Source organism: Hemiscyllium ocellatum, chromosome 20 (genome assembly GCF_020745735.1).
Source record: "Hemiscyllium ocellatum isolate sHemOce1 chromosome 20, sHemOce1.pat.X.cur, whole genome shotgun sequence".
Classification (NCBI taxonomy): Eukaryota; Metazoa; Chordata; class Chondrichthyes; order Orectolobiformes; family Hemiscylliidae; genus Hemiscyllium; species Hemiscyllium ocellatum.
In genome coordinates this window covers 48,358,729-48,377,916 of record NC_083420.1, presented here as the reverse complement: position 1 = coordinate 48,377,916, position 19,188 = coordinate 48,358,729, and the positions used below count along the sequence as shown (strand labels likewise).

General features: G+C 41.4%; 1 protein-coding gene across 1 annotated transcript in view; it reads right to left on the bottom strand.

Annotated features, from left to right (window-relative positions):
- The window catches only part of foxk1 (forkhead box K1), a 133,754-nt gene that overhangs the window by 20,214 nt on the left and 94,352 nt on the right, over positions 1–19,188 (bottom strand). The window contains exons 6-7 of the mRNA XM_060840825.1: positions 7,449–7,618; positions 1,617–1,886 (exon numbers count right to left, since the gene is read on the bottom strand). Of these exons, the coding sequence (XP_060696808.1) occupies positions 1,617–1,886; positions 7,449–7,618 (440 nt within the window). The remainder of the gene's footprint in view (positions 1–1,616; positions 1,887–7,448; positions 7,619–19,188) is intronic.

The following is a 19,188-nucleotide window of genomic DNA, read 5'->3' as shown; positions in this document are numbered from 1 at the left end:
AAATAGGTTATATAGGTGATATTAACTTACGCAATGCATTTTTAAATAGGTTATATAGGTGATATTAACTTACGCAATGCATTTTTAAATAGGTTATATAGGTGATGAGACGTGGCAAACAAACAGGACCAAAATATTTAAATACTATCAAAATATTGACCAAAATAGGACATCACCAACTTAGTTGAAAAAAAAAGAGAATAGTTAAACATCTGCAAAAGAAATGTTAGAGAGGTCATTTCAGCTTGCAGATATTGAGAAGTTGGAGGAGTACTACAAAATGGAACAAAGGTAAAGTCAAAGGTATGGAATAAACACAGAGAATATCCTTCAATAGAAGAATGGGCATACAAAAGTAATGTGGTCAAAACAGACAGGGATCGAACCTGCAATACAATGCAAAATGAGGTGAGCAGAAAGAGGCAGTCACAGAGAAGCAAAGAATGGTAGCAAAGGTGTCATATAAGAATGGTGGGAGGCATTTGGTGGATAAGGTAACTGATGGATAATGGAGCAAAAATGAAGTGCTGGGCTTTCACATTAACATAAACGGGGATGAGTGGGAGACTTCCACAGAGACAGAATGATATCAAAGGTAATTATGACAATCAGCCCCAAAAATCAATTTAGCAAAGCCCCACAACTTTTCTATCTAAACAGACTACACCCAATTATAGGCCCAAAAGGAATTTGGTACATCTCTCTAGTACAGAAAGAAAGCTGAGAAATGCAGAATCAAGACAACTAGTGTCACCTCTGGCAGGAAATGTAATCATAGTGTACCAAGTTTAAAATGATTGTATTCACCTTGATGATGAAGACTGAATTTTCAATGCAAATTGAAAAATAATGCAAAATTCAATGCAAATTTATCTCAAGAGGGTTGGAATATAAAAGCACCATTGGGCTACTGAGACTTTATAAAGCTCTGGTTAGGCCCCATTTGGAGTACTGTGTTCAGTTTTGGTCCCCACACCTCAGGAAGGACATACTGGCACTGGAGCGTGTCCAGCAGAGATTCACACGAATGATCCCTGGAATGGTAGGTCTAACATATGAGGAACGGCTGAGGATCCTGGGATTGTATTCGTTGGAATTTAGAAGATTAAGGGGAGATTTAATAGAAACTTACAAGGTAATACATGGCTTGGAAAGGGTGGATGCTAGGAAATTGTTTCCGTTAGGCGAGGGGACTAAGACTTGTGGACACAGCCTTAGAATTAGAGAGGGTCAATTCAGAACAGAAATGCGGAGACATTTCTTCAGCCAGAGAGTGGTGGACCTGTGGAATTCATTGCCGCAGAGTGCAGTGGAGGCCGGGACGCTAAATGTCTTCAAGGCAGAGATTGATAAATTCTTGATGTCATAAGGAATTAAGGGCTACGGGGAGAACGCTGGTAAGTGGAGTTGAAATGCCCATCAGCCATGATTGAATGGCAGAGGGGATTCGATGGGCCGAATGGCCTTACTTCCACTCCTCTGTCTTATGGTCTTAAAGAAACAAATGCCAAAAATGTGAACTGGCGTGAAGTTACGTAAACAGCAATGCAGGATTTTAATAAAACATTATCTTTTTTTTAAACAAGCCATACATCAATAGAACTGTAATTGCTTACCTTTCTGGTCATTGGAACCATCGTGAATGACCTGCCCACTTCCGATATGGCTCTGATTGGTAAGGATGTAGCCATTCGAGGTGTTGGCCGATGTCGTTAGCACCCTCACCATGGTTACAGTGGGCGCTTGCTGAAGCACATGAATGGCATGCCCAGTGGACTGTTGGGAAGTTATTAAGGAGGTGGGCATATAAGCCATAGATTTGGTTACAACACTAGGAGGTTGGGGAGGAACTGCCATTATAACAGGCTGCCCACTAACTGGAGACCCTGGAAAGAAAACACTCATTACAATTAGCAAATTCAACCACAAGTTTCCAACGTAATAAATCAAACACAATTTCAAAATGCAAGCATAGAGTAATCTAACCCCATGTGTATCAGTCCTGGGAGCATTTGATAAGGAGTGTCAAGGAAGCTTTACTTTTGGTTTAAAAGAGTAGAGAAATATTTCTATTACATGGTATCGTGAAACCTTAGTCCGAGCACCCTTGCTCTTCCTCCACATTTATATTAAGAGTAACACTTTTAAGGTAATGAAAAGCCCTCTGGCTTAGGCTATAACGGTCACAATCAAAATATCCATTTTAAATGTAGTTTGTTCTGGCCTAGTTCTACTTTACTACCATCTCTTCCAATCTCTCCACTGCCTCAGTACCATCATGATTTGGAGATGCCAGTGTTGGACTGGGGTGTACAAAGTTAAAAATCACACAACACCAGGGTATAGCCCAACAGGTTTAATTGGAAGCACACTAGCTTTTGGAGTGGGTGGTTGTGTACCATCAGGGTGTTTCTCTGACACCCAGTCCCACATAAGCTGCAATTTCCTCCAACTATACTTCTGAAAAAAAACCGAAGTTTTTCCACGACCACCACAGCCTCCATTCTATTACCACTGACTCCATCTCACTCCTTCATCACAATCTGAAACTAGTGCTTGCAATGTGAATACCTTGCTATCAATGACTGTATTTAAATAGTGCTGAAAATGTGTTACTGGAAAAGCGCAGCAGGTCAGGCAGCATCCAAGGAGCAGGAGAATCGACGTTTTGATTCTCCTGCTCCTTGGATGCTGCCTGACCTGCTGTGCTTTTCCAGCAACACATTTTCAGCTCTAATCTCCAGCATTTGCAGTCCTCGCTTTCTCGTGTATTTAAATAGTGCAAAGCATTACTGAATCAACTCAAATCGAAGCAGAGTTGCAGGAAAATGGTTTTAAGTCCTTGATCTTTCTCAAGCTGAGAGAGAAAGCATTATGTAGGGCTTGCAACTTCACCCACAAGAAGGACTAAAAAGTAACTAATTTATTCTATGACAATTTCTAGCTCTTTTCTTGTGACTGACTATGTGATGGTATAACAACTGAAAGGAAGACAACTAAAAGTTCTGCTGAAATAAAGGAACAATGTCTCATGTCTTAAACAATGGAGAAAACCTGAACAAAAGAGAGTGGGGAAAAATTATGAAGACTTAATCTGAGTGGACTTGTAAATTTTTTTTTAAAAACCGAAAACAAAATCAACAATTATGTGAAAAGAAAAATCTGGAATTAAGAATCACCATGAAATCATGGTCGATGGTGGGAATAACCCATTTGATTCACTAACGTCCTTCAGGGGAAGAAATCTGACACTCTCACCTGCTCTGGCCTACAGGTGACTCCACACCCACGACAATGTGGTTGACTCTTGACTGCCCTCTGAAATGGCTTAGCATGCTAAAAGTCTCAAAGAAATGAAACTGGATGGATCACTTGGTATTGAACTCGACACTGGAAAAGACAACGGTAGAAACAGCCCTGTAAACCCTGCAAAGTCCTCCTCATTGACATCTAGGGGTGAGTGCCAAATCTGGGAGAGCTGTCTCACAGACAAGTCAAGCAACAGACTGACATAGTTATACTCAAGGAATAATACCGTACAATGTCCCAGACACCACCATCACTCAGTATTTCTGTCTCATCGGCAGGACAGACCCAGCAGAGGTGATGGCACAGTGGTATACAGTTGGGAGGGAGTTGCTGTAGGAGTCGTCAACATTGACTCTAGACCCCATGAAGTCTCATGGCTTCAGGTCAAACATGGGCAAGGAAACATCTTGCTGATTACCAAGTGCGGTCCTCCCTCAGCTGACAAATCGGTACTCCTCAATGTTGAGCAACACCTAGAGGAAGCACTAAGGATGGTAAGGGCACAAAATGTACTCTGGATGGGAGATTTCAATGTCCAGTACCAAGAGTGGCTCGGCAGAAGTATTACAGATCGAGCTGATCGGGTTCTAAAGGACATAGCTTCTTGACTGGGTCTGGGGCAGGTGGTGAGAGAAACAACAAGGAGGAAAAACATACTCCACCTCATCCTGGCCAATCTGCCAGATGCAGATGCAACTGTCCATGACACTATCGGTAAGAGTGACCAATGTAAGTCCTTGTGGAGAGGACTTCCTGCCTTCATGTTGAGAATAGCATCCAATGTTGTGTGGCACTATCACCATGCTAAGTGGTACAGATTTCAATCATGTCTAGCTACTCAAAACAGGGATCCTTGAGACACTGTGGGCCATCAACAGCAGAATTATAGTTCAGCACAACCCATAAGCTCATGGCCCAGCATATCCTCACTCAACCATTACCATCAAGCCAGGGAATCAATCTTGGTTCAATGGAGAGTGCTAGAGGGAATGCCAGGCAAAACTGAAGACAAGGTGTCAACCTGTGAAGCCATGAAACATGCCAAACAGCATAAGCAGCAAGTGACAAAGAGCTAAGTGATCCCACAACCAACAGATCAAATCTAAACTCTGCAGTCCTCCCATATCCAGTTGTGAATGGTGGTGGACAATTAAAGAACTTACTGAAGGGTGCAGCTCCACAAGTATACCCATCTTCAATGATGTAAGAGCCCAGCACATCAGTGCAAAAGATAAGGCTTGAAGCTTTTGCAGATGGGAGGTGGAAGACCTGGAAAAATGGTGCACTAAGAACAACCTAGCTCTCAATGCGAGCAAAACCAAGAAACTCATTATTGACTTTCAGCAGGATGTTACTCATGCCGCCTCTAAACATTAACAGAACAGAGGTGGAACGAGTGGAGTGTATCAAGCTCCTTGGAGTGGTCACCCACATCAAGCTTTCTTGGACTCTTCATGTGGACACACTGGTTACAAAGACCCAACAACGTCTCCTCTTCCTCAGGCAGCTAAGGCAAATACCCCTGCCAACTTTTATAGGTGTGCCATTGAGAGCACAATGTATGCTATACCAACTGTACTATTCAAGATCTGAGATGGTTGAAGACATTGTGATTGTCCAGGCCAAGTTCACCAAAGATCAACCTCCCATCTACAGGATCCACCAGGACCGTTGTCAAGGAAAGGCCGCCAGCATTCTGGTACAGTGGCACATTGGTGCTAAGGCAACAGTGCTAACCAGAGACCTGGGTTCAATACCTGCCCCAGGCAACTGTGTTTGGAGTTTGCACATTCTCTCTGTGTCTGCATGGGTTTCCTCCGAGTGCTCCGGTTTCCTCCCACAGTCCAAAGGTGTGCAGAATTTAGGGAGTTAGGAACCAGTATTCCGGCACCTCACCTGTGACTATCGATGATACAAATATCTCAGCAAGAGGCCCAGCAATCACCTGATCAGGTCCTGGGGATTTATCCACTTTTATGCATTTCAAGATATCCAGCACTTCCTCCTCTGTAATATGGACATTTTGCAAGGTGTCACCATCTATTTCCATACATTCTATATTAGATTACTTACAGTGTGGAAACAGGCCCTTCGGCCCAACAAGTCCACACCGACCCACCGAAGCGCAACCCATCCACACCCCTACATTTACCCCTTACCTAACACTACGGGTAATTTAGTATGACCGATTCACCTGACCCGCACATCTTTGGACTGTGGGAGGAAACTGGAGCACCCGGAGGAAACCCACGCAGACACGGGGAGAACGTGCAAACTCCACACAGTCAGTCGCCTGAGTCGGGAATTGAACCCGGGTCTCAGGCGCTGTGAGACAACAGTGCTAACCACTGTGCCACCGTGCCAAGGATATCTTCCATATCCTTTTCCACAGTAAATACTGATGCAAAATACTCGTTTAGTATCACCCCCATTTTCTGCAGCTCCACACAAAGGCCGCCTTGCTGATCTTTGAGGGGCCCTATTCTCTCCCTAGTTACCCTTTTGTCCTCAATGTATTTGTAAAAACCGTTTGGATTCTCTTTAATTCTATTTGCCAAAGCTATCTCATGTCCCCTTTCTGCCCTCCTGATTTCCTTCTTAAGTATACTCCTACCAGTCTTCAGCAAATTCAATTCACTCCACATGATATCAAGAAATGTTTGGAGATACTGGAAATTGCTATGGGCCCTGATAACATTCCAGCAATAGTACCGAAGACTTGTCCAGTACAGCGACAGCACTGGTATCTACCCCACAATGTGGAAAATTGCCACATATGTCTCGCACACAAAAAGCAGGACAAATCCAACTTGGCCAATTACTGTCCCATCACTCTATTGTCAATCATCAGTGAAGTGATGGAAGGTGTCATCAACAGGTCTATCAAGCAGCACCTGCTCAGTGATGCCCAGTTTGGGTTCAGTCAGGACCACTCAGCTCCTGACCTCGTTACAGCCTAAATATGGACAAACAAGCTGAATTCCAGAGGGGAGGTGAGAGTGACAGCCCTTGACATCTAGGCTGTATTCAACAGAGTGTGGCATCATGGAGCCCTAGCAAAACTGGAATCAATGGGGCAAACTCTCCAGTGGTTGGAGTCATACATGACACATACCCAACCACCTTCAGCTGCTATAGCAATGACCTTCTCTCCATCATAAGCTTAGAAGTGAGGATGTTCGTTGATGATTGCACAATGTTCAGCACAATTCACAACCCCTCAGATACTGAAGCAGTCCATGCTCAAATGCAACAAGATCTGGATAACACCCAGGCCTAGGCCAACAAGTGGCAAGTAACATTCGTGCACACGAATGCCAGACAATGACCATCAGCAATACGAGACAATCTAACCACTAGCTCTTGGCATTCAACAGTGTTACCATCACTGAATCCCCCACTGTCAACGTCTTGGGAGTTATCACTGGACTCATCACGTAAACACAGTAGCTACAAGAGCAGGTCAGAAGCTAGGAATTACTGGATACAGCAAGTAACTCACTCCTAACTCCTCAAAGTCAGTCCACCATCTACAAGGCACAAGTCAGGAATGTGATGGAATACTCCCAACATGCCTGGATGAGGGAGCCCTAACAACACTCAAAAAACTTGACATCATCCAGGACAAAGCAGCCCGTTGACTAGTACTGTATTCACACAAGTATGGAATCACTCCACCACCAACCCTCAATAGCCGCAGTGCGTACGATCTACAAGATGCACTGCAGAAATTCACCAAAGATCCTCAAACAGCACTGTCCAATCCCATGACCACTTCAGTCTAGAAATACAAGGGTAGCAGATATACAGGAATGCCACTCACCATTCTGACTTGGAAATATAATCGGCATTCCTTCACGGTCATTGGGTCAAAATTCTGGCAGTCCCCCCCTAATGGCACTGTGGGTCAACCCACAGCAGATAGACTGCAGCAGTTCAAGGAGGCAGCTCATCACCATTTTCTCAAGGGCAACTAGGGACAGGCAATAAATGCTGACAGCCAGCAATGCCCGTATCCCACAAATGAGTTTAAAAATAGCTTTATTTTGCGATAAAATCATGATGTGTTAAATAGTTGTAGAAGCGCTAGGTCACAAAATCTACATTAAAAATTCTCCTTTGTAAAAGGGCATGGTTACCTGGTGCACTTTGAGAGAAGCGACCCTCTGGCACCGACGCCAACTTGGAACTTGTGAAATCGTGGTCATGCGAAATAGGGGAACCTTCACGTGACAAGCATTCAGGAGTCTGCAGCCCACTCGAGTGAGGAGAGAGAAGTCCTGGATGACTGGGAGACGCAGGAGCACTCCTGAAATGTTAATATAGACATGTAAAATCAGCTTACATAAATAGATCTTCTCTTAAAAAAACTATAAAATTAAGCATGTGACTGTGTCCACAGATCAGGCTGACTGGAATTAACCGACCGTCTATGATACATCACTGACCGGCTAAGAAGCAGAAATGAAATCACTGGTGAAAGATACATTTAACAAATACTTTATAGGCTGAATTCATTTGAACTTCACACAATTCCATGCTACAACAATTATTTTCAGAACAGCTATGCAGAGAAAACAATACATAGAAGTTGATACACCCCAAATCAATGCCTGTGTCTGTAGGAAAAAAGTGTGAAAAATGAAAAGGATGAGCAACATCCCAATGAAAAATACAATGCAGGCAATTTTACTTTCCATTAAGTTCACTTCATTTACTGCACTATTAAGATATATCGAATAAAATACTAAGTCTTGGGAACATGTTTAATATACAGAATCATTTTCAATATTCAGGTTTGCTTTCGATACAAGTGACTGAATGATTTTTTTAATATTAGTACAATTAAGTGCACTTAGAAAGATAATTCATTACATTACAGACAAACTTCAGTGACTTTCAATGTTGCCAATGATCACTTAATTAGAACTATTGATTTCCCACTTCCTAATGTACATACAACCCATATAGCATTCAGTTTCTTGTTCAAGTAGCAAGAAATTAAGATTATTGGCAATTAATTAATTGAGAGTAGGAAAAGGAAAATTGGTGGGACTGGCTTGTAAAAATTGGTTTGTGAAAGGACCTCTAACACCAAGTTGTTAATAATCTCTATCCACAAAGGAAGGGGTCTTAGTTGGTCTCTCATCAACTTGCTTGCACCTGGATTGAAACTGGTAGCAGAGGATGTTGCCTAAAGACAAAGCTAAGTGATCTTTTTCACACAGGATATAGTGTGTATGGAATGAGGAAGGGGTGGAGGTTGGTACAATTGCAACATTTAAGAGGCGTTTGGATGAGTATATGAATAGGAAAGGTTTGGAGGGATGTGGGCCGGGTGCTGGCAGGTGGGACTAGATTGGGTTGGACCGAAGGGTCTATTTCCATGCAGTACATCTCTAAGACTCTAATTAGAATTACATAGTAAGTGAATGGTTGAAACAGAGTGCAACATACTTTAATATGACTTCACACTAATATTTGGTGATGCTGAACTTTATGATTAACGGTAAAATGAATGATAAATGGTAAAAGGCTACGACAACGGATGAATGGGCACTGCACAACAATCAACAGACAGGAGGGTTCTCTCCCAGTTGGGGAACACTTCAGTGGTCCAGGACATTTAGCCTCGCACCTTCGGGTGACCATCCTCCAAGGTGGACTTCGGGACAGGCAGCAGAGGAAAGTGGCCGAGCAGAGGCTGATAGCTAAGTTCGGTACCCATAGGGAGGGCCTCAACTAGGACCTCGGGTTCATGTCACATTACAGGTGATCACCATTGCACTACACATACACACAGATATTCCCACGTACACATACTCTCACATACACACACACACACTCCTACATGCACACCCTCACAGACTTAAGACACACTGCACTCACTAAATACTCACAACCCCCATCCCAGACAGACAGACAGATGCACACACACATACACACAAAGACCCACATGCACACATATTTTGTGGGGTGAATTTGTACTTGCAGAGTTACATTGCACTTTGCTCAAAAACTGCATAAATTCACATAGAACTCCGAGCTCAAAAACTGCATGAATTTATGTAAAACTCTTATCTCACTTTTTAAGATTAGAATCAATCTAAACATCATGGCATAGACAGAGAACACAGAGGGATAACACCTTCAACATATTGTCTAGCTATCACCATTGTTAACCGCTAACCCGAGAATGCAATTTTTAAAAAAAGGTTTTGTGATTTACACATGAAAGAAGTGAAACTATCACTGTATTCTAACAGATGAAAGGCTGAACAGACAATCAATTTTTCAATGTATAATTTTGGTTACATCACACTGTAAATTTTTGCTATAAATTCTGTGTTACGATCGAGCCCTCCACTATCACCTGATGAAGGAACGTCGCTCCGAAAGCTAGTGTGCTTCCAATTAAACCTGTTGAACTATAACCTGGTGTTGTGTGATTTTTAACTTGGTAAAATGAAGTTAGTATGTGGACCCAGGTTACGTCTTTACCAAGAGAAAAAAGCAATGTGTGGCCTTGGCACTGGTACTTCTGACTAGAAGCAAGATCAAATGCAAAATATTCTAAGAGTAAAAGAGGAGAAAGAATAAACACAACTCTGGCAATTAGAACAGAAAGCAGGATTTGGGAAGCTATAACAGAAGAATGAACCCCAGAAATTCCCAAAACGTGGTGAACAGGGTGCTTTGTGATTTCAAATACCATTATACAACAAATTGTCTTAAACAAGGGTCCACAGTTCTATGCATCACATGGCAAGTTTGGAAGATGATAGTGATAATTGTCAGGCAGAAAGAATTGTATTAATTACAAGTAGTTTCAGCTTGCGTGATGCAGGTTTAGTCACAGAATCATTCGTTTGTGCTATAATGAATGGTGGATGCACATCTGTAGTGGATTAGACTTAAAAAAAGTTACTTCAAATGTTTTTAAATATAAAATAACATTACGGAATTTGAGAAGAAACCATAAGGATGGGTGGTGGTTCTGTACATAATAGTTGGGGAAACTATTGCAGAGGTAGTAAGGCCAAACTTCAAACCCAAATATTAAGGTGGTGCTATTGGTATCAGGAGGTAGGAGTTCAAAAGAAGAAAGATTAATTACCTTAAAACTTCACTGACAGTTTGTCCATTCGTCTTCTCAGAGGAATAAGGAATGATGTGTATTTTAAACTTACAGAAGACCAAAGGCAGTGCAGGTATCTCTTGCAGTCATCTCCCTCCAAAACAGGTATATCATTTTGGATACTGTTGGGGGAGTTGGCTCACCAGGGGAAGGCAGCATTCGCCAGGTTCATGGCACCGTGACTAGCTCTGCTATTCAGAAAGGCGGGAAAAAGAGTGGAAGGATTATAGTCATAGGGGATTCTATTGTAAGTGGAGCAGATAGGCATTTCTGAGGACACAAAAGAGACTCAGAATGGTATGTGGCCTCCCAGGTGCACAGGTCAGGGAGGCCACATACCATTCTGAGTCTCTTTTGCAGAATTTTATTTTACAGAAAATTCACAAGTGGGAGGGTAAACAGCCAATTGTCGTGCTGCATATCGGCACCAATGGAGAAGGTAAAAAAAACAGGATGAACTCTTACAAGCAGAATTTAGGGAGTTAGGAACCGAGTTAAAAAACTTAGAGGGAGTAGTCTCAGGATTGCTACCAGTGCCACATGCTAATCAGAATAAAAATGAAAGAATAGGCAGGATGAACACATGGCTTAAGAAATGGTACAGAAGGGAGGAGTTCGGATTTTTGGGACATTGGAACCGATTCTGGGGGAGGTGGGACAATTAAAAATTGGATGGTCTTGACCTGGGCCAGACTGGAACCACTGCCCTTAGGGAGTGCTTTTGTTAATGCTGCTGGGGACGGTTTAAACTAATATGGCGGGGGGTGGGAACCAAATGAGGTGGTTAGTGGACAGGAAGGAAGTAGTAACTAAAGCCTGTAAGTAACCAGATAATTAAGTCAGCGTGACTAAGGGGGAAGAGTAGTCAGAGAGCTATGGATGAACGCAAAGGGACTGGTGGTCTGAGGTGCATCTGCTTTAATGCAAGAGATATAGTAGGTAAGGCAGATGAGCTTAGGATTTGGATTAGTACCTGGGAGTATGATTAGATTAGATTACTTAGTGTGGAAACAGGCCCTTCGGCCCAACTAGTCCACACCGACCCGCCGAAGCGCAACCCACCCATATGCCTACATTTACCCCTTACCTAACACTATGGGCAATTTAGCATGGCCAATTCACCTGACCCGCACATCTTTGGACTGTGGGAGGAAACCGGAGCACCCGGAGGAAACCCACGCAGACACGAGGAGAACGTGCAAACTCCACACAGTCAGTCGCCTGAGTCGGGAATTGAACCCGGGTCTCTGGCGCTGCGAGGCAGCAGTGCTAACCACTGTGCCACCGTGCCGCCCACGGCAATGATATTGTTGCTATTACTGAGACTCGGTTGAGGGAAGGGCACGATCAGCAACTAAATATCCCAAGATATAGATGCTTCAGGTGGGATAGAAAGGGAGGTAAAAAGGAGTGGAGGAGTTGCATTACTGCTCAGCGAGGCTATCACAGCTGTGCTGAAGGAGAGCACTATGGAGGACTCAAGCAGTGAGGCAATATGGGCAGAGCTCAGAAATAGCAAGGGTGCAGTAACAATGTTGGGGGTGTACTACAGGCCTCCAAACAATGAGCGTGAGATAGAGGTACAAATATGTAAATAGACCATGGAAATATGTAGGAGCAACAGGCTGGTAGTGATGGGAGATTTTAAATTTTCCCAATATTGACTGGGATTCACTTAGTGTTAGAGGTCTGGATGGAGCAGAATTTGTCAGGAGCAATGAGGAGGGTTTTCTAGAGCAGTATGTAAATAGTCTAACTCGGGAAGGGGCCATACTGGACCTGGTGTTGGGAAATGAGCCCAGCCAGGTGGTTGAAGTTTCAGTAAGAGATTATTTTGGGAATAGTGATCACAATTTCATAAGTTTTAGAATACACATGGACAAAGACAAGAGTGGTCCTAAAGGAAGAGAGATAAACTGGGGGAAGGCCAACTATACCAAAATTCAGCAGGAGTTGGGGATTGTAGATTGGGAGCAGCTGTTTGAGGGCAAATCCATATTCGATATGTGGGAGACTTTTAAAAAGTCATTGATTAGAGTGCATGACAGATGTGACCCTGTGAAAATGAGGGATAGAATTGGCAAGATCAGGGAACTATGGATGACAAATGAAATTGTGAGACTAGCTAAGAGGAAAAAGAATGCATACATAAGGTCGAGGCGACTGAAGACAGTCAAAGCTTTGGAAGAATATCAGGAATATAGGACTAATCTGAAAAGAAGAATTAAGAGGGCTAAAAGGCGTCAAGAGATATCCTTAACAAACAAGGTTAAGGAAAACGTCACAGCTTTTTATTCATATATAAGGAGCAAGAGGGTAACTAGAGAAAGGGCTGGCCCACTCAAGGACAAAGGAGGAAAGTTATGCATGGAGTCAGAGAAAACAGGTGAGATTCTAAATGATACATTCCTTCAGTATTCACCAAGGAGAGGGACATAGCAGATATTGAGGCTAGGGATAGATCTTTGACTACTCTAGGTCAAAACAGCATAAGGAGGGAGGAAGTGTTGGGTATTCTAAAAGGCATTAAGGTGAACAAGTCCCCAGGTCCAGGTGGGATCTATCCCAGGTTTCTGAGGGAAGCCAGAGAGGAAATAGCTGGGATCTTTGCAGCATTCTTGATCACAGGGGAGGTCCCGGAGGATTGGAGAATTGCTAAAGTTGTCCCCCTGTTTATGAAGGAGCAAGGATAATCCTGTTAAGTACAGACCTGTGAGCCTGATGTCAGTGGTAGGGAAGCTACTGGAGAAGATACTAAGGGATAGGATATACACCCATTTGGAAGAAAATGGGCTTATCAGTGATAGGCAACATGGTTTTGTGCAGGGAAGGTCATGTCTTACAAACCTAATAGAATTCTTTGAGGTGACAACAAAGTTGATTGATGAGGGAAGGGCTATAGACGTCATACACATGGGCTTCAGTAAGGCATTTGATAAAGTTCCCCATTGTAGGCTGATAGAGAAGGTAAAGTCGCACGAGATCCGGGGTGTTATAGCTAGATGGATAGAAAACTGGCTGGGCAACAGGAGACAGAATAGTAGTGGAATGGAGTTTCTCAAAATGGAGACCAGTGAGTTCCACAGGGGTCCGTGCTGGGATCACTGTGATATACGTGAATGATTTGGAGAATGGTGTAGACTGCCCGATTAGCAAGTTTGCAGATGACACTAAGTTTGGCTGAGTAGCAGATTGTGAAGGGAACTGTCAGAGAATACAGCAGAGTATAGGTAGATTGGAGAGTTGGGTAGATGGAGTTCAATCCGAGCAAATGGGAGGTGATGCATTTTGGAAGATCCAATTCGAGAGTGAACTAAACAGTAAATGCAAAAGTCCTGTGGGAAAACTGATGTACAGAGAGATCTGGGTGATCAGATCCTTTGTTCCCTAAAGGTGGCAAGACAGATCTGTAGACTGGCCAAGAAGGCATACAGCATGCTTTCCTTCACTGGACAGGGTACTGAGTACAAGAGTTGGCTGGTAATGTTACAGTTCTAAGACTTTGATTTGGCCACATTTGGAATATTGGGTACAGTTCTGGTCGCCACATTACCAAAAGGGTGTAGATGCTTTAGAGGGGGTGCAGAGGAGGTTCGCTAGGATGTTGCTTGGTATGGAGGGTGCTAGCTATGAAGACAGGTTGAGTGGTTTAGGATTATTTTCATTGAAAAGATAGAGGTTGAGGGGGGACCTGAGTGAGATCTACAAAATAAGGAGAGATAAAGACAGGGTGGAATGCAAGAAACTTTTTCTCAAAGCAAAGAACTCAATTACTAAGTGTTATGAATTCAAAGTGAGAGGGGAAAAGTTTAGATGAGATATGCGTGGGAAGTTCTTCACGCAGAGGGTGGGTGTGCCTGGAATGCCTTGCCAGCGGAGGTGGTAGGGGCGGGAAAGATAGCATCATTGAAGATGTATTTAGGTAGATACATGAATAAGCAGGTAGCAAAGGGATACAGACCCTTAGAAAATAGGTGGCAATTTTAGATAGAGGATCTGGATCGGCTCAGGCTTGGAAGGCCGAAGGGCCTGTTCCTGGGCTGTAATTTTCTTTGTTCTTTGTTCTAAGAAATCTGTGATAAATGTGATATATGTAAAAAAGACAAAGGAGAACACTATCACAGCCCACAGAGCCTCTCATTAGCAAGAGACCTCAACAAAGTTATTCCAACAGACTTGTGGGTATAAAGGGAAAAAAAATCTTAAATTTCATATACGCAGCAACTAGAGTTAGTCTACAATTTACAGTAAAGAGAAGAAAGTAACAGTGGACAATGGTAAGGTAAAGAAGAAATATTTAGGGATGTGAGAGAAAATATAAATAAAGTCATGATGAACATAGCAACAAAAAAGATTTATTTTTAGTAATGGAGTGAGAGAAATAAAACATAAGGTAATGAACGAGATGTTTCATAAAATTCTAGTGGACCTAGGAGATACAATCTCAGATTGCTTTCTAGGAGAAATTCATTAAGGTTTGAAATTTCAGAAAAAATTCAGCGAGCCTTATGACATCATATAAAGGCATCAAAAATACATTTTAATCAAGGGACATTTTGTAATATATGCACTAAGGGCAAGAAGAATGAAAGAGTCTGGGCAAGGTTAATTGGCACTGATGACATACTTACAGAATCTGAACAAGTCATTGCATGTGATGAGACACCATGCATTTATTTTCACATTTTGGAAAACATGGACCAAATTACAGCAGATGAAGGGCTGACTGAATGTGGACAAAGTGCCAGAGATGCAGAACAAGGGTCTTGGTCCCAGAGTATGACAACCAAAACTTTGGCATTAATGAAACGTATATGTCAGATGGGGTATGGAGTGAATAGAGGAATGTCATCTTTATTAGGGCAAAGTTAAAAATCACAACACCAGGTTATAGTCTAACAGATTAATTTGGAAGTACTCGCTTTCAGAGTGCTGCTCCTTCATCAGGGAATCTGATGAAGGAGCAGCACTCAAAGCTAGTATTTCCAAATAAAGCTGTTGGACTGTAACTTGTGTTGTGTGATTTTTAACTTTGTAAACTCCAGTTCAACCCCGGCACCCCCACAACATATTTATTAGAGACAAGACAGAAAACCACCAGCAAATACATAATTGGTTAAATGTACTAGATGAGGGACAGGAAGTAAAAATTAAGTATTGGCAAAATGAGGTAAAGATATGGAAGGCCTGAAATCGGTGGATGAGTTCTGAAAGTGGATCTGGAAGGGAACAAAACTTGAGAGAAAAATGGGGAAGAAATTCCAATCAATCTTGTAGTAATGTTTCAGAATAAGTTAGGAGGGTGAGTTGAGGTCACAGTGTAATCTGAAACAAGAATACCACAAATGAAATCCTTTATTGTCAAGAAGTTGTAATAGATTAAAAAGATAAGTGGAAAAAGCTTGCCAAAGAACTGGGGGGAGCAGTAAAGAATTTACTGAGGTATTTACACTGAGGTACCAATTAGAGGACTGCCAGGCTTACCATGCCAATGATTTTGCACAGAGAAAGTGCTCCTTGATGGGACAGAACACTGACGCCAAGCTAATGGCTCAGGGTTTCAAAGAGAAACTCGCGATCATGATGTTATAGTGGATTCTCTTACTGCAAGAAAAGTGATCTTGGAGGATCTTGTTAGATCTTTCAGAAACTCCAGTCAACTGATATAAAAGGTGAATTTGCAGAATGAAAATTTCAAAAGTAATTTGAACAAGATAATATAGTAGAGAAGCTGTGGAAATTAGTGAGTGCATGGTATTTCTCAGTTAGGTCCACCTTGCTGAAAATAGATTGCATTCAACTTAAAGCAGATTCAGCAATCTTTTACTGGTATCGGAGACAAATACTAGCAGGCAACTCTAAAAAGCATGTAAATTATTTTCTTTAGGATTATGTGTCACGGATAAATTAAAAAAGAAGTTTAAGGTCGGAAGTCATTTTTGGGGGAGGTGGTGGGGAGGGGGGCGCAAGAGTGGCTTAGGATCAGCAGCCATACTTGGAAATTATTAATCGCATCCTGATAAATCAGACCAGATCTTCACAGAAAGATGACCTTTCATCCAAGGAAGAAATGGACCGGACTAGATGTTTGATTGGATGGTTAAACTGGTTGTACACTTAAGATTAGAGTGGTGCTGGAAAAGCACAGCAGTTCAGGCAGCATCCGAGGAGCAGGAAAATCGATGTTTCGGGTGAAAGCCCTTCATCATCATTCTTGATGAAGGGCTTTTGCCCGAAACATCAATTTTCTTGCTCCTCAGATGCTGTCTGAACTGCTGTGCTTTTCCAGCACCACTCTAATCTTGACTCTGATCTCCAGCATCTGCAGTTCTCATTTTCACCTGGCTGCACACTCAGTCTAGACCAGATGCCAGTTATATCATATAGGAGCTGAGTACTATGATGAAACATACTACTGCTGATGATAGCAAGAGCAAATAAAACAATAAAGAAATTAACCAAAATGCACTCAAGCTTCTAACTACAGATGACATGAAGATATTAAGCTAGCCCCTTTTAACAATGCTGCAATACCAAATCTTCCAGATATTTTAGTATGACCATGTTTATTGTATTCTGGGTGGGAAAGAATAATACATGTTGTCTGCTGGCCTGGGACGCCAAAGAAACAAAGAAAGTAGTTAAAAGTACCTGAAAAGAAAGAATGGGGATTATGGAAGTTTGATTTAATTACACTCAATATGAAAATAAGTCTGTTACTGAGTGGGTTGTGTTAAAAGGTAACATATAGAACATGAAAAAAACAATTGGTTAAATTTATCAGTGTTGTTCAAAGACTGTTTATATTTGAAAGTTTTTAATTCAAAAGAGAGAAGGAGGAATTCTATTAATATACCGAAGAGCTAAGTAAGTGATTGTGGTTAATTGACTGGGCAGATATAAAGGAGGGTGGGGGGAACACAAGTGAGCAGGAGGACTTTAAGACTGAGTAGATAATAAACTCTATCCACAAAGATACAATTTCAATCTCACTGCCTGGCTTGGATCCAATTTGGCATTAATCTGACATGAAGCAGACACTGATTTAGATAATGAGATGTGTTTAGTCTGATCCAGTTAAATATCCCAAAGCTCTGTTCCTTGGACGGTCTCATCTGCAGTGTTGAACAAGAATCCACAAGGGGGCAGAGGTTAGAAAGTTTACCCTTTATTACAGTAAATTCAAACTCTAATATTTAGGAATGCATTCTTATGTCTGATCTCAAATGAATGCAATGGTATAAAAAAGATTTCAACACCATATTCTAAAAAATGGAATCATCTTGCATGCATTTTTAAAACATCACATATCTAAGAACTTTCCAATAAGAATGTGAAATAAAACCAGGATTTATTACTAGATTAATTAAATTCACTCAGTCAACATGCTACCAGCAAAGACAGAACTTCTTCAAAGGCATATAATAAAACTGTAACATTTGGAGTTTATGAAAAATAAAATTAAGACCCTACAAAAGTACTATAAATTAGTAAAAAGGACTTAATCGTCCAGATTACTATCATAGATCATGGACTTCTAGGAAGCTTTCATGAAATTTCTATTCATCCAGCAAATGGAGAAAAATTGCAACTGCAACCAGTCTCAATAGAGTTTGGTTAATGAATAATTAACTATTAATAATAAAACAAATTCTCAGAAGGACACGATTAATGTTAATATAACATTATCTGTTACAAAAGTATATGTGCCATAAAGTGTCACAGATTGAGAGTATACTGTGAAAAGAACTTTATGAAAAGTCTTCAAGAAACCGTGACAGAAAATAGAATATTAATATCTCAGAAAACAGTTGGAGAAAATAGATATGGTATTCTGGCATGATAAGTCTTCTTCATCCAAAACTATCCTGCAAATCACCTTTCCAGGTAAAGTCAGCTTAAAAAATATATTATGAACAGGAAACTGATCATTGCTTTCAAGAACAGATGCCAAGTCTGGAGTCTACAAGAACAGTAAAGGATAAGTATTTCAAATTAAGTTGCTGCTGGGCTCAGAACCAATGTAGATTAGTAAGCAGGGGGCAATGGGTGACACAGACTCACATTGTTAGAATACAGCCAGTAGATGAGCTCAAATTTATTCAGAGTGATAGACTGCAGAAGAATAAGGTGTCATCTGGACCAAGTGTAGTTACAGAAGAAATTAGGAAGAAAGTAATATTTTACCTGAATACCTTTGCAACTAGTAAGAATGAGAAAAGGTAATGGCAATATACTGATTTAGAAATATTCACTTGAGCAGAAAAAGTAAGTCTAACTGAATTCTGTAACCTAAATATGGAACAATTAGTCACTTTACTTTATCATGCTGCTAAATTCAGAAAGGATCCAGATCCTACTTTAAAATGCAAGTCTAGCAGGATGTCCAGAACAATAGGCTACAACATGTATTAAATCCAAAAATCCTGAGTTAACAAAATTCAAATTCCATTTTAAAATTTCCACTTGAAAGACCAGCAAACCATCAAGTCTGAAAAACGCCAGATCTGGTTACATGGAAAGCAATGAACATGATCAAATACTTCTGTCTGAAGTAGTACTCATTTCCAGGTCACTAAGCAAAACAGTAGAAGATGGAAATCTGCACTAAAACTCTTCTGCTTGCTATCTGGAAGCCAGAATATCACTACTTCGGTAGGATGTCTGTCGTTCTTTAACAAGAAAAAAAAGGAACGTAATGGTAAATCAAAGTTGGTAAATATCCTAGAGCGAGAATAGAC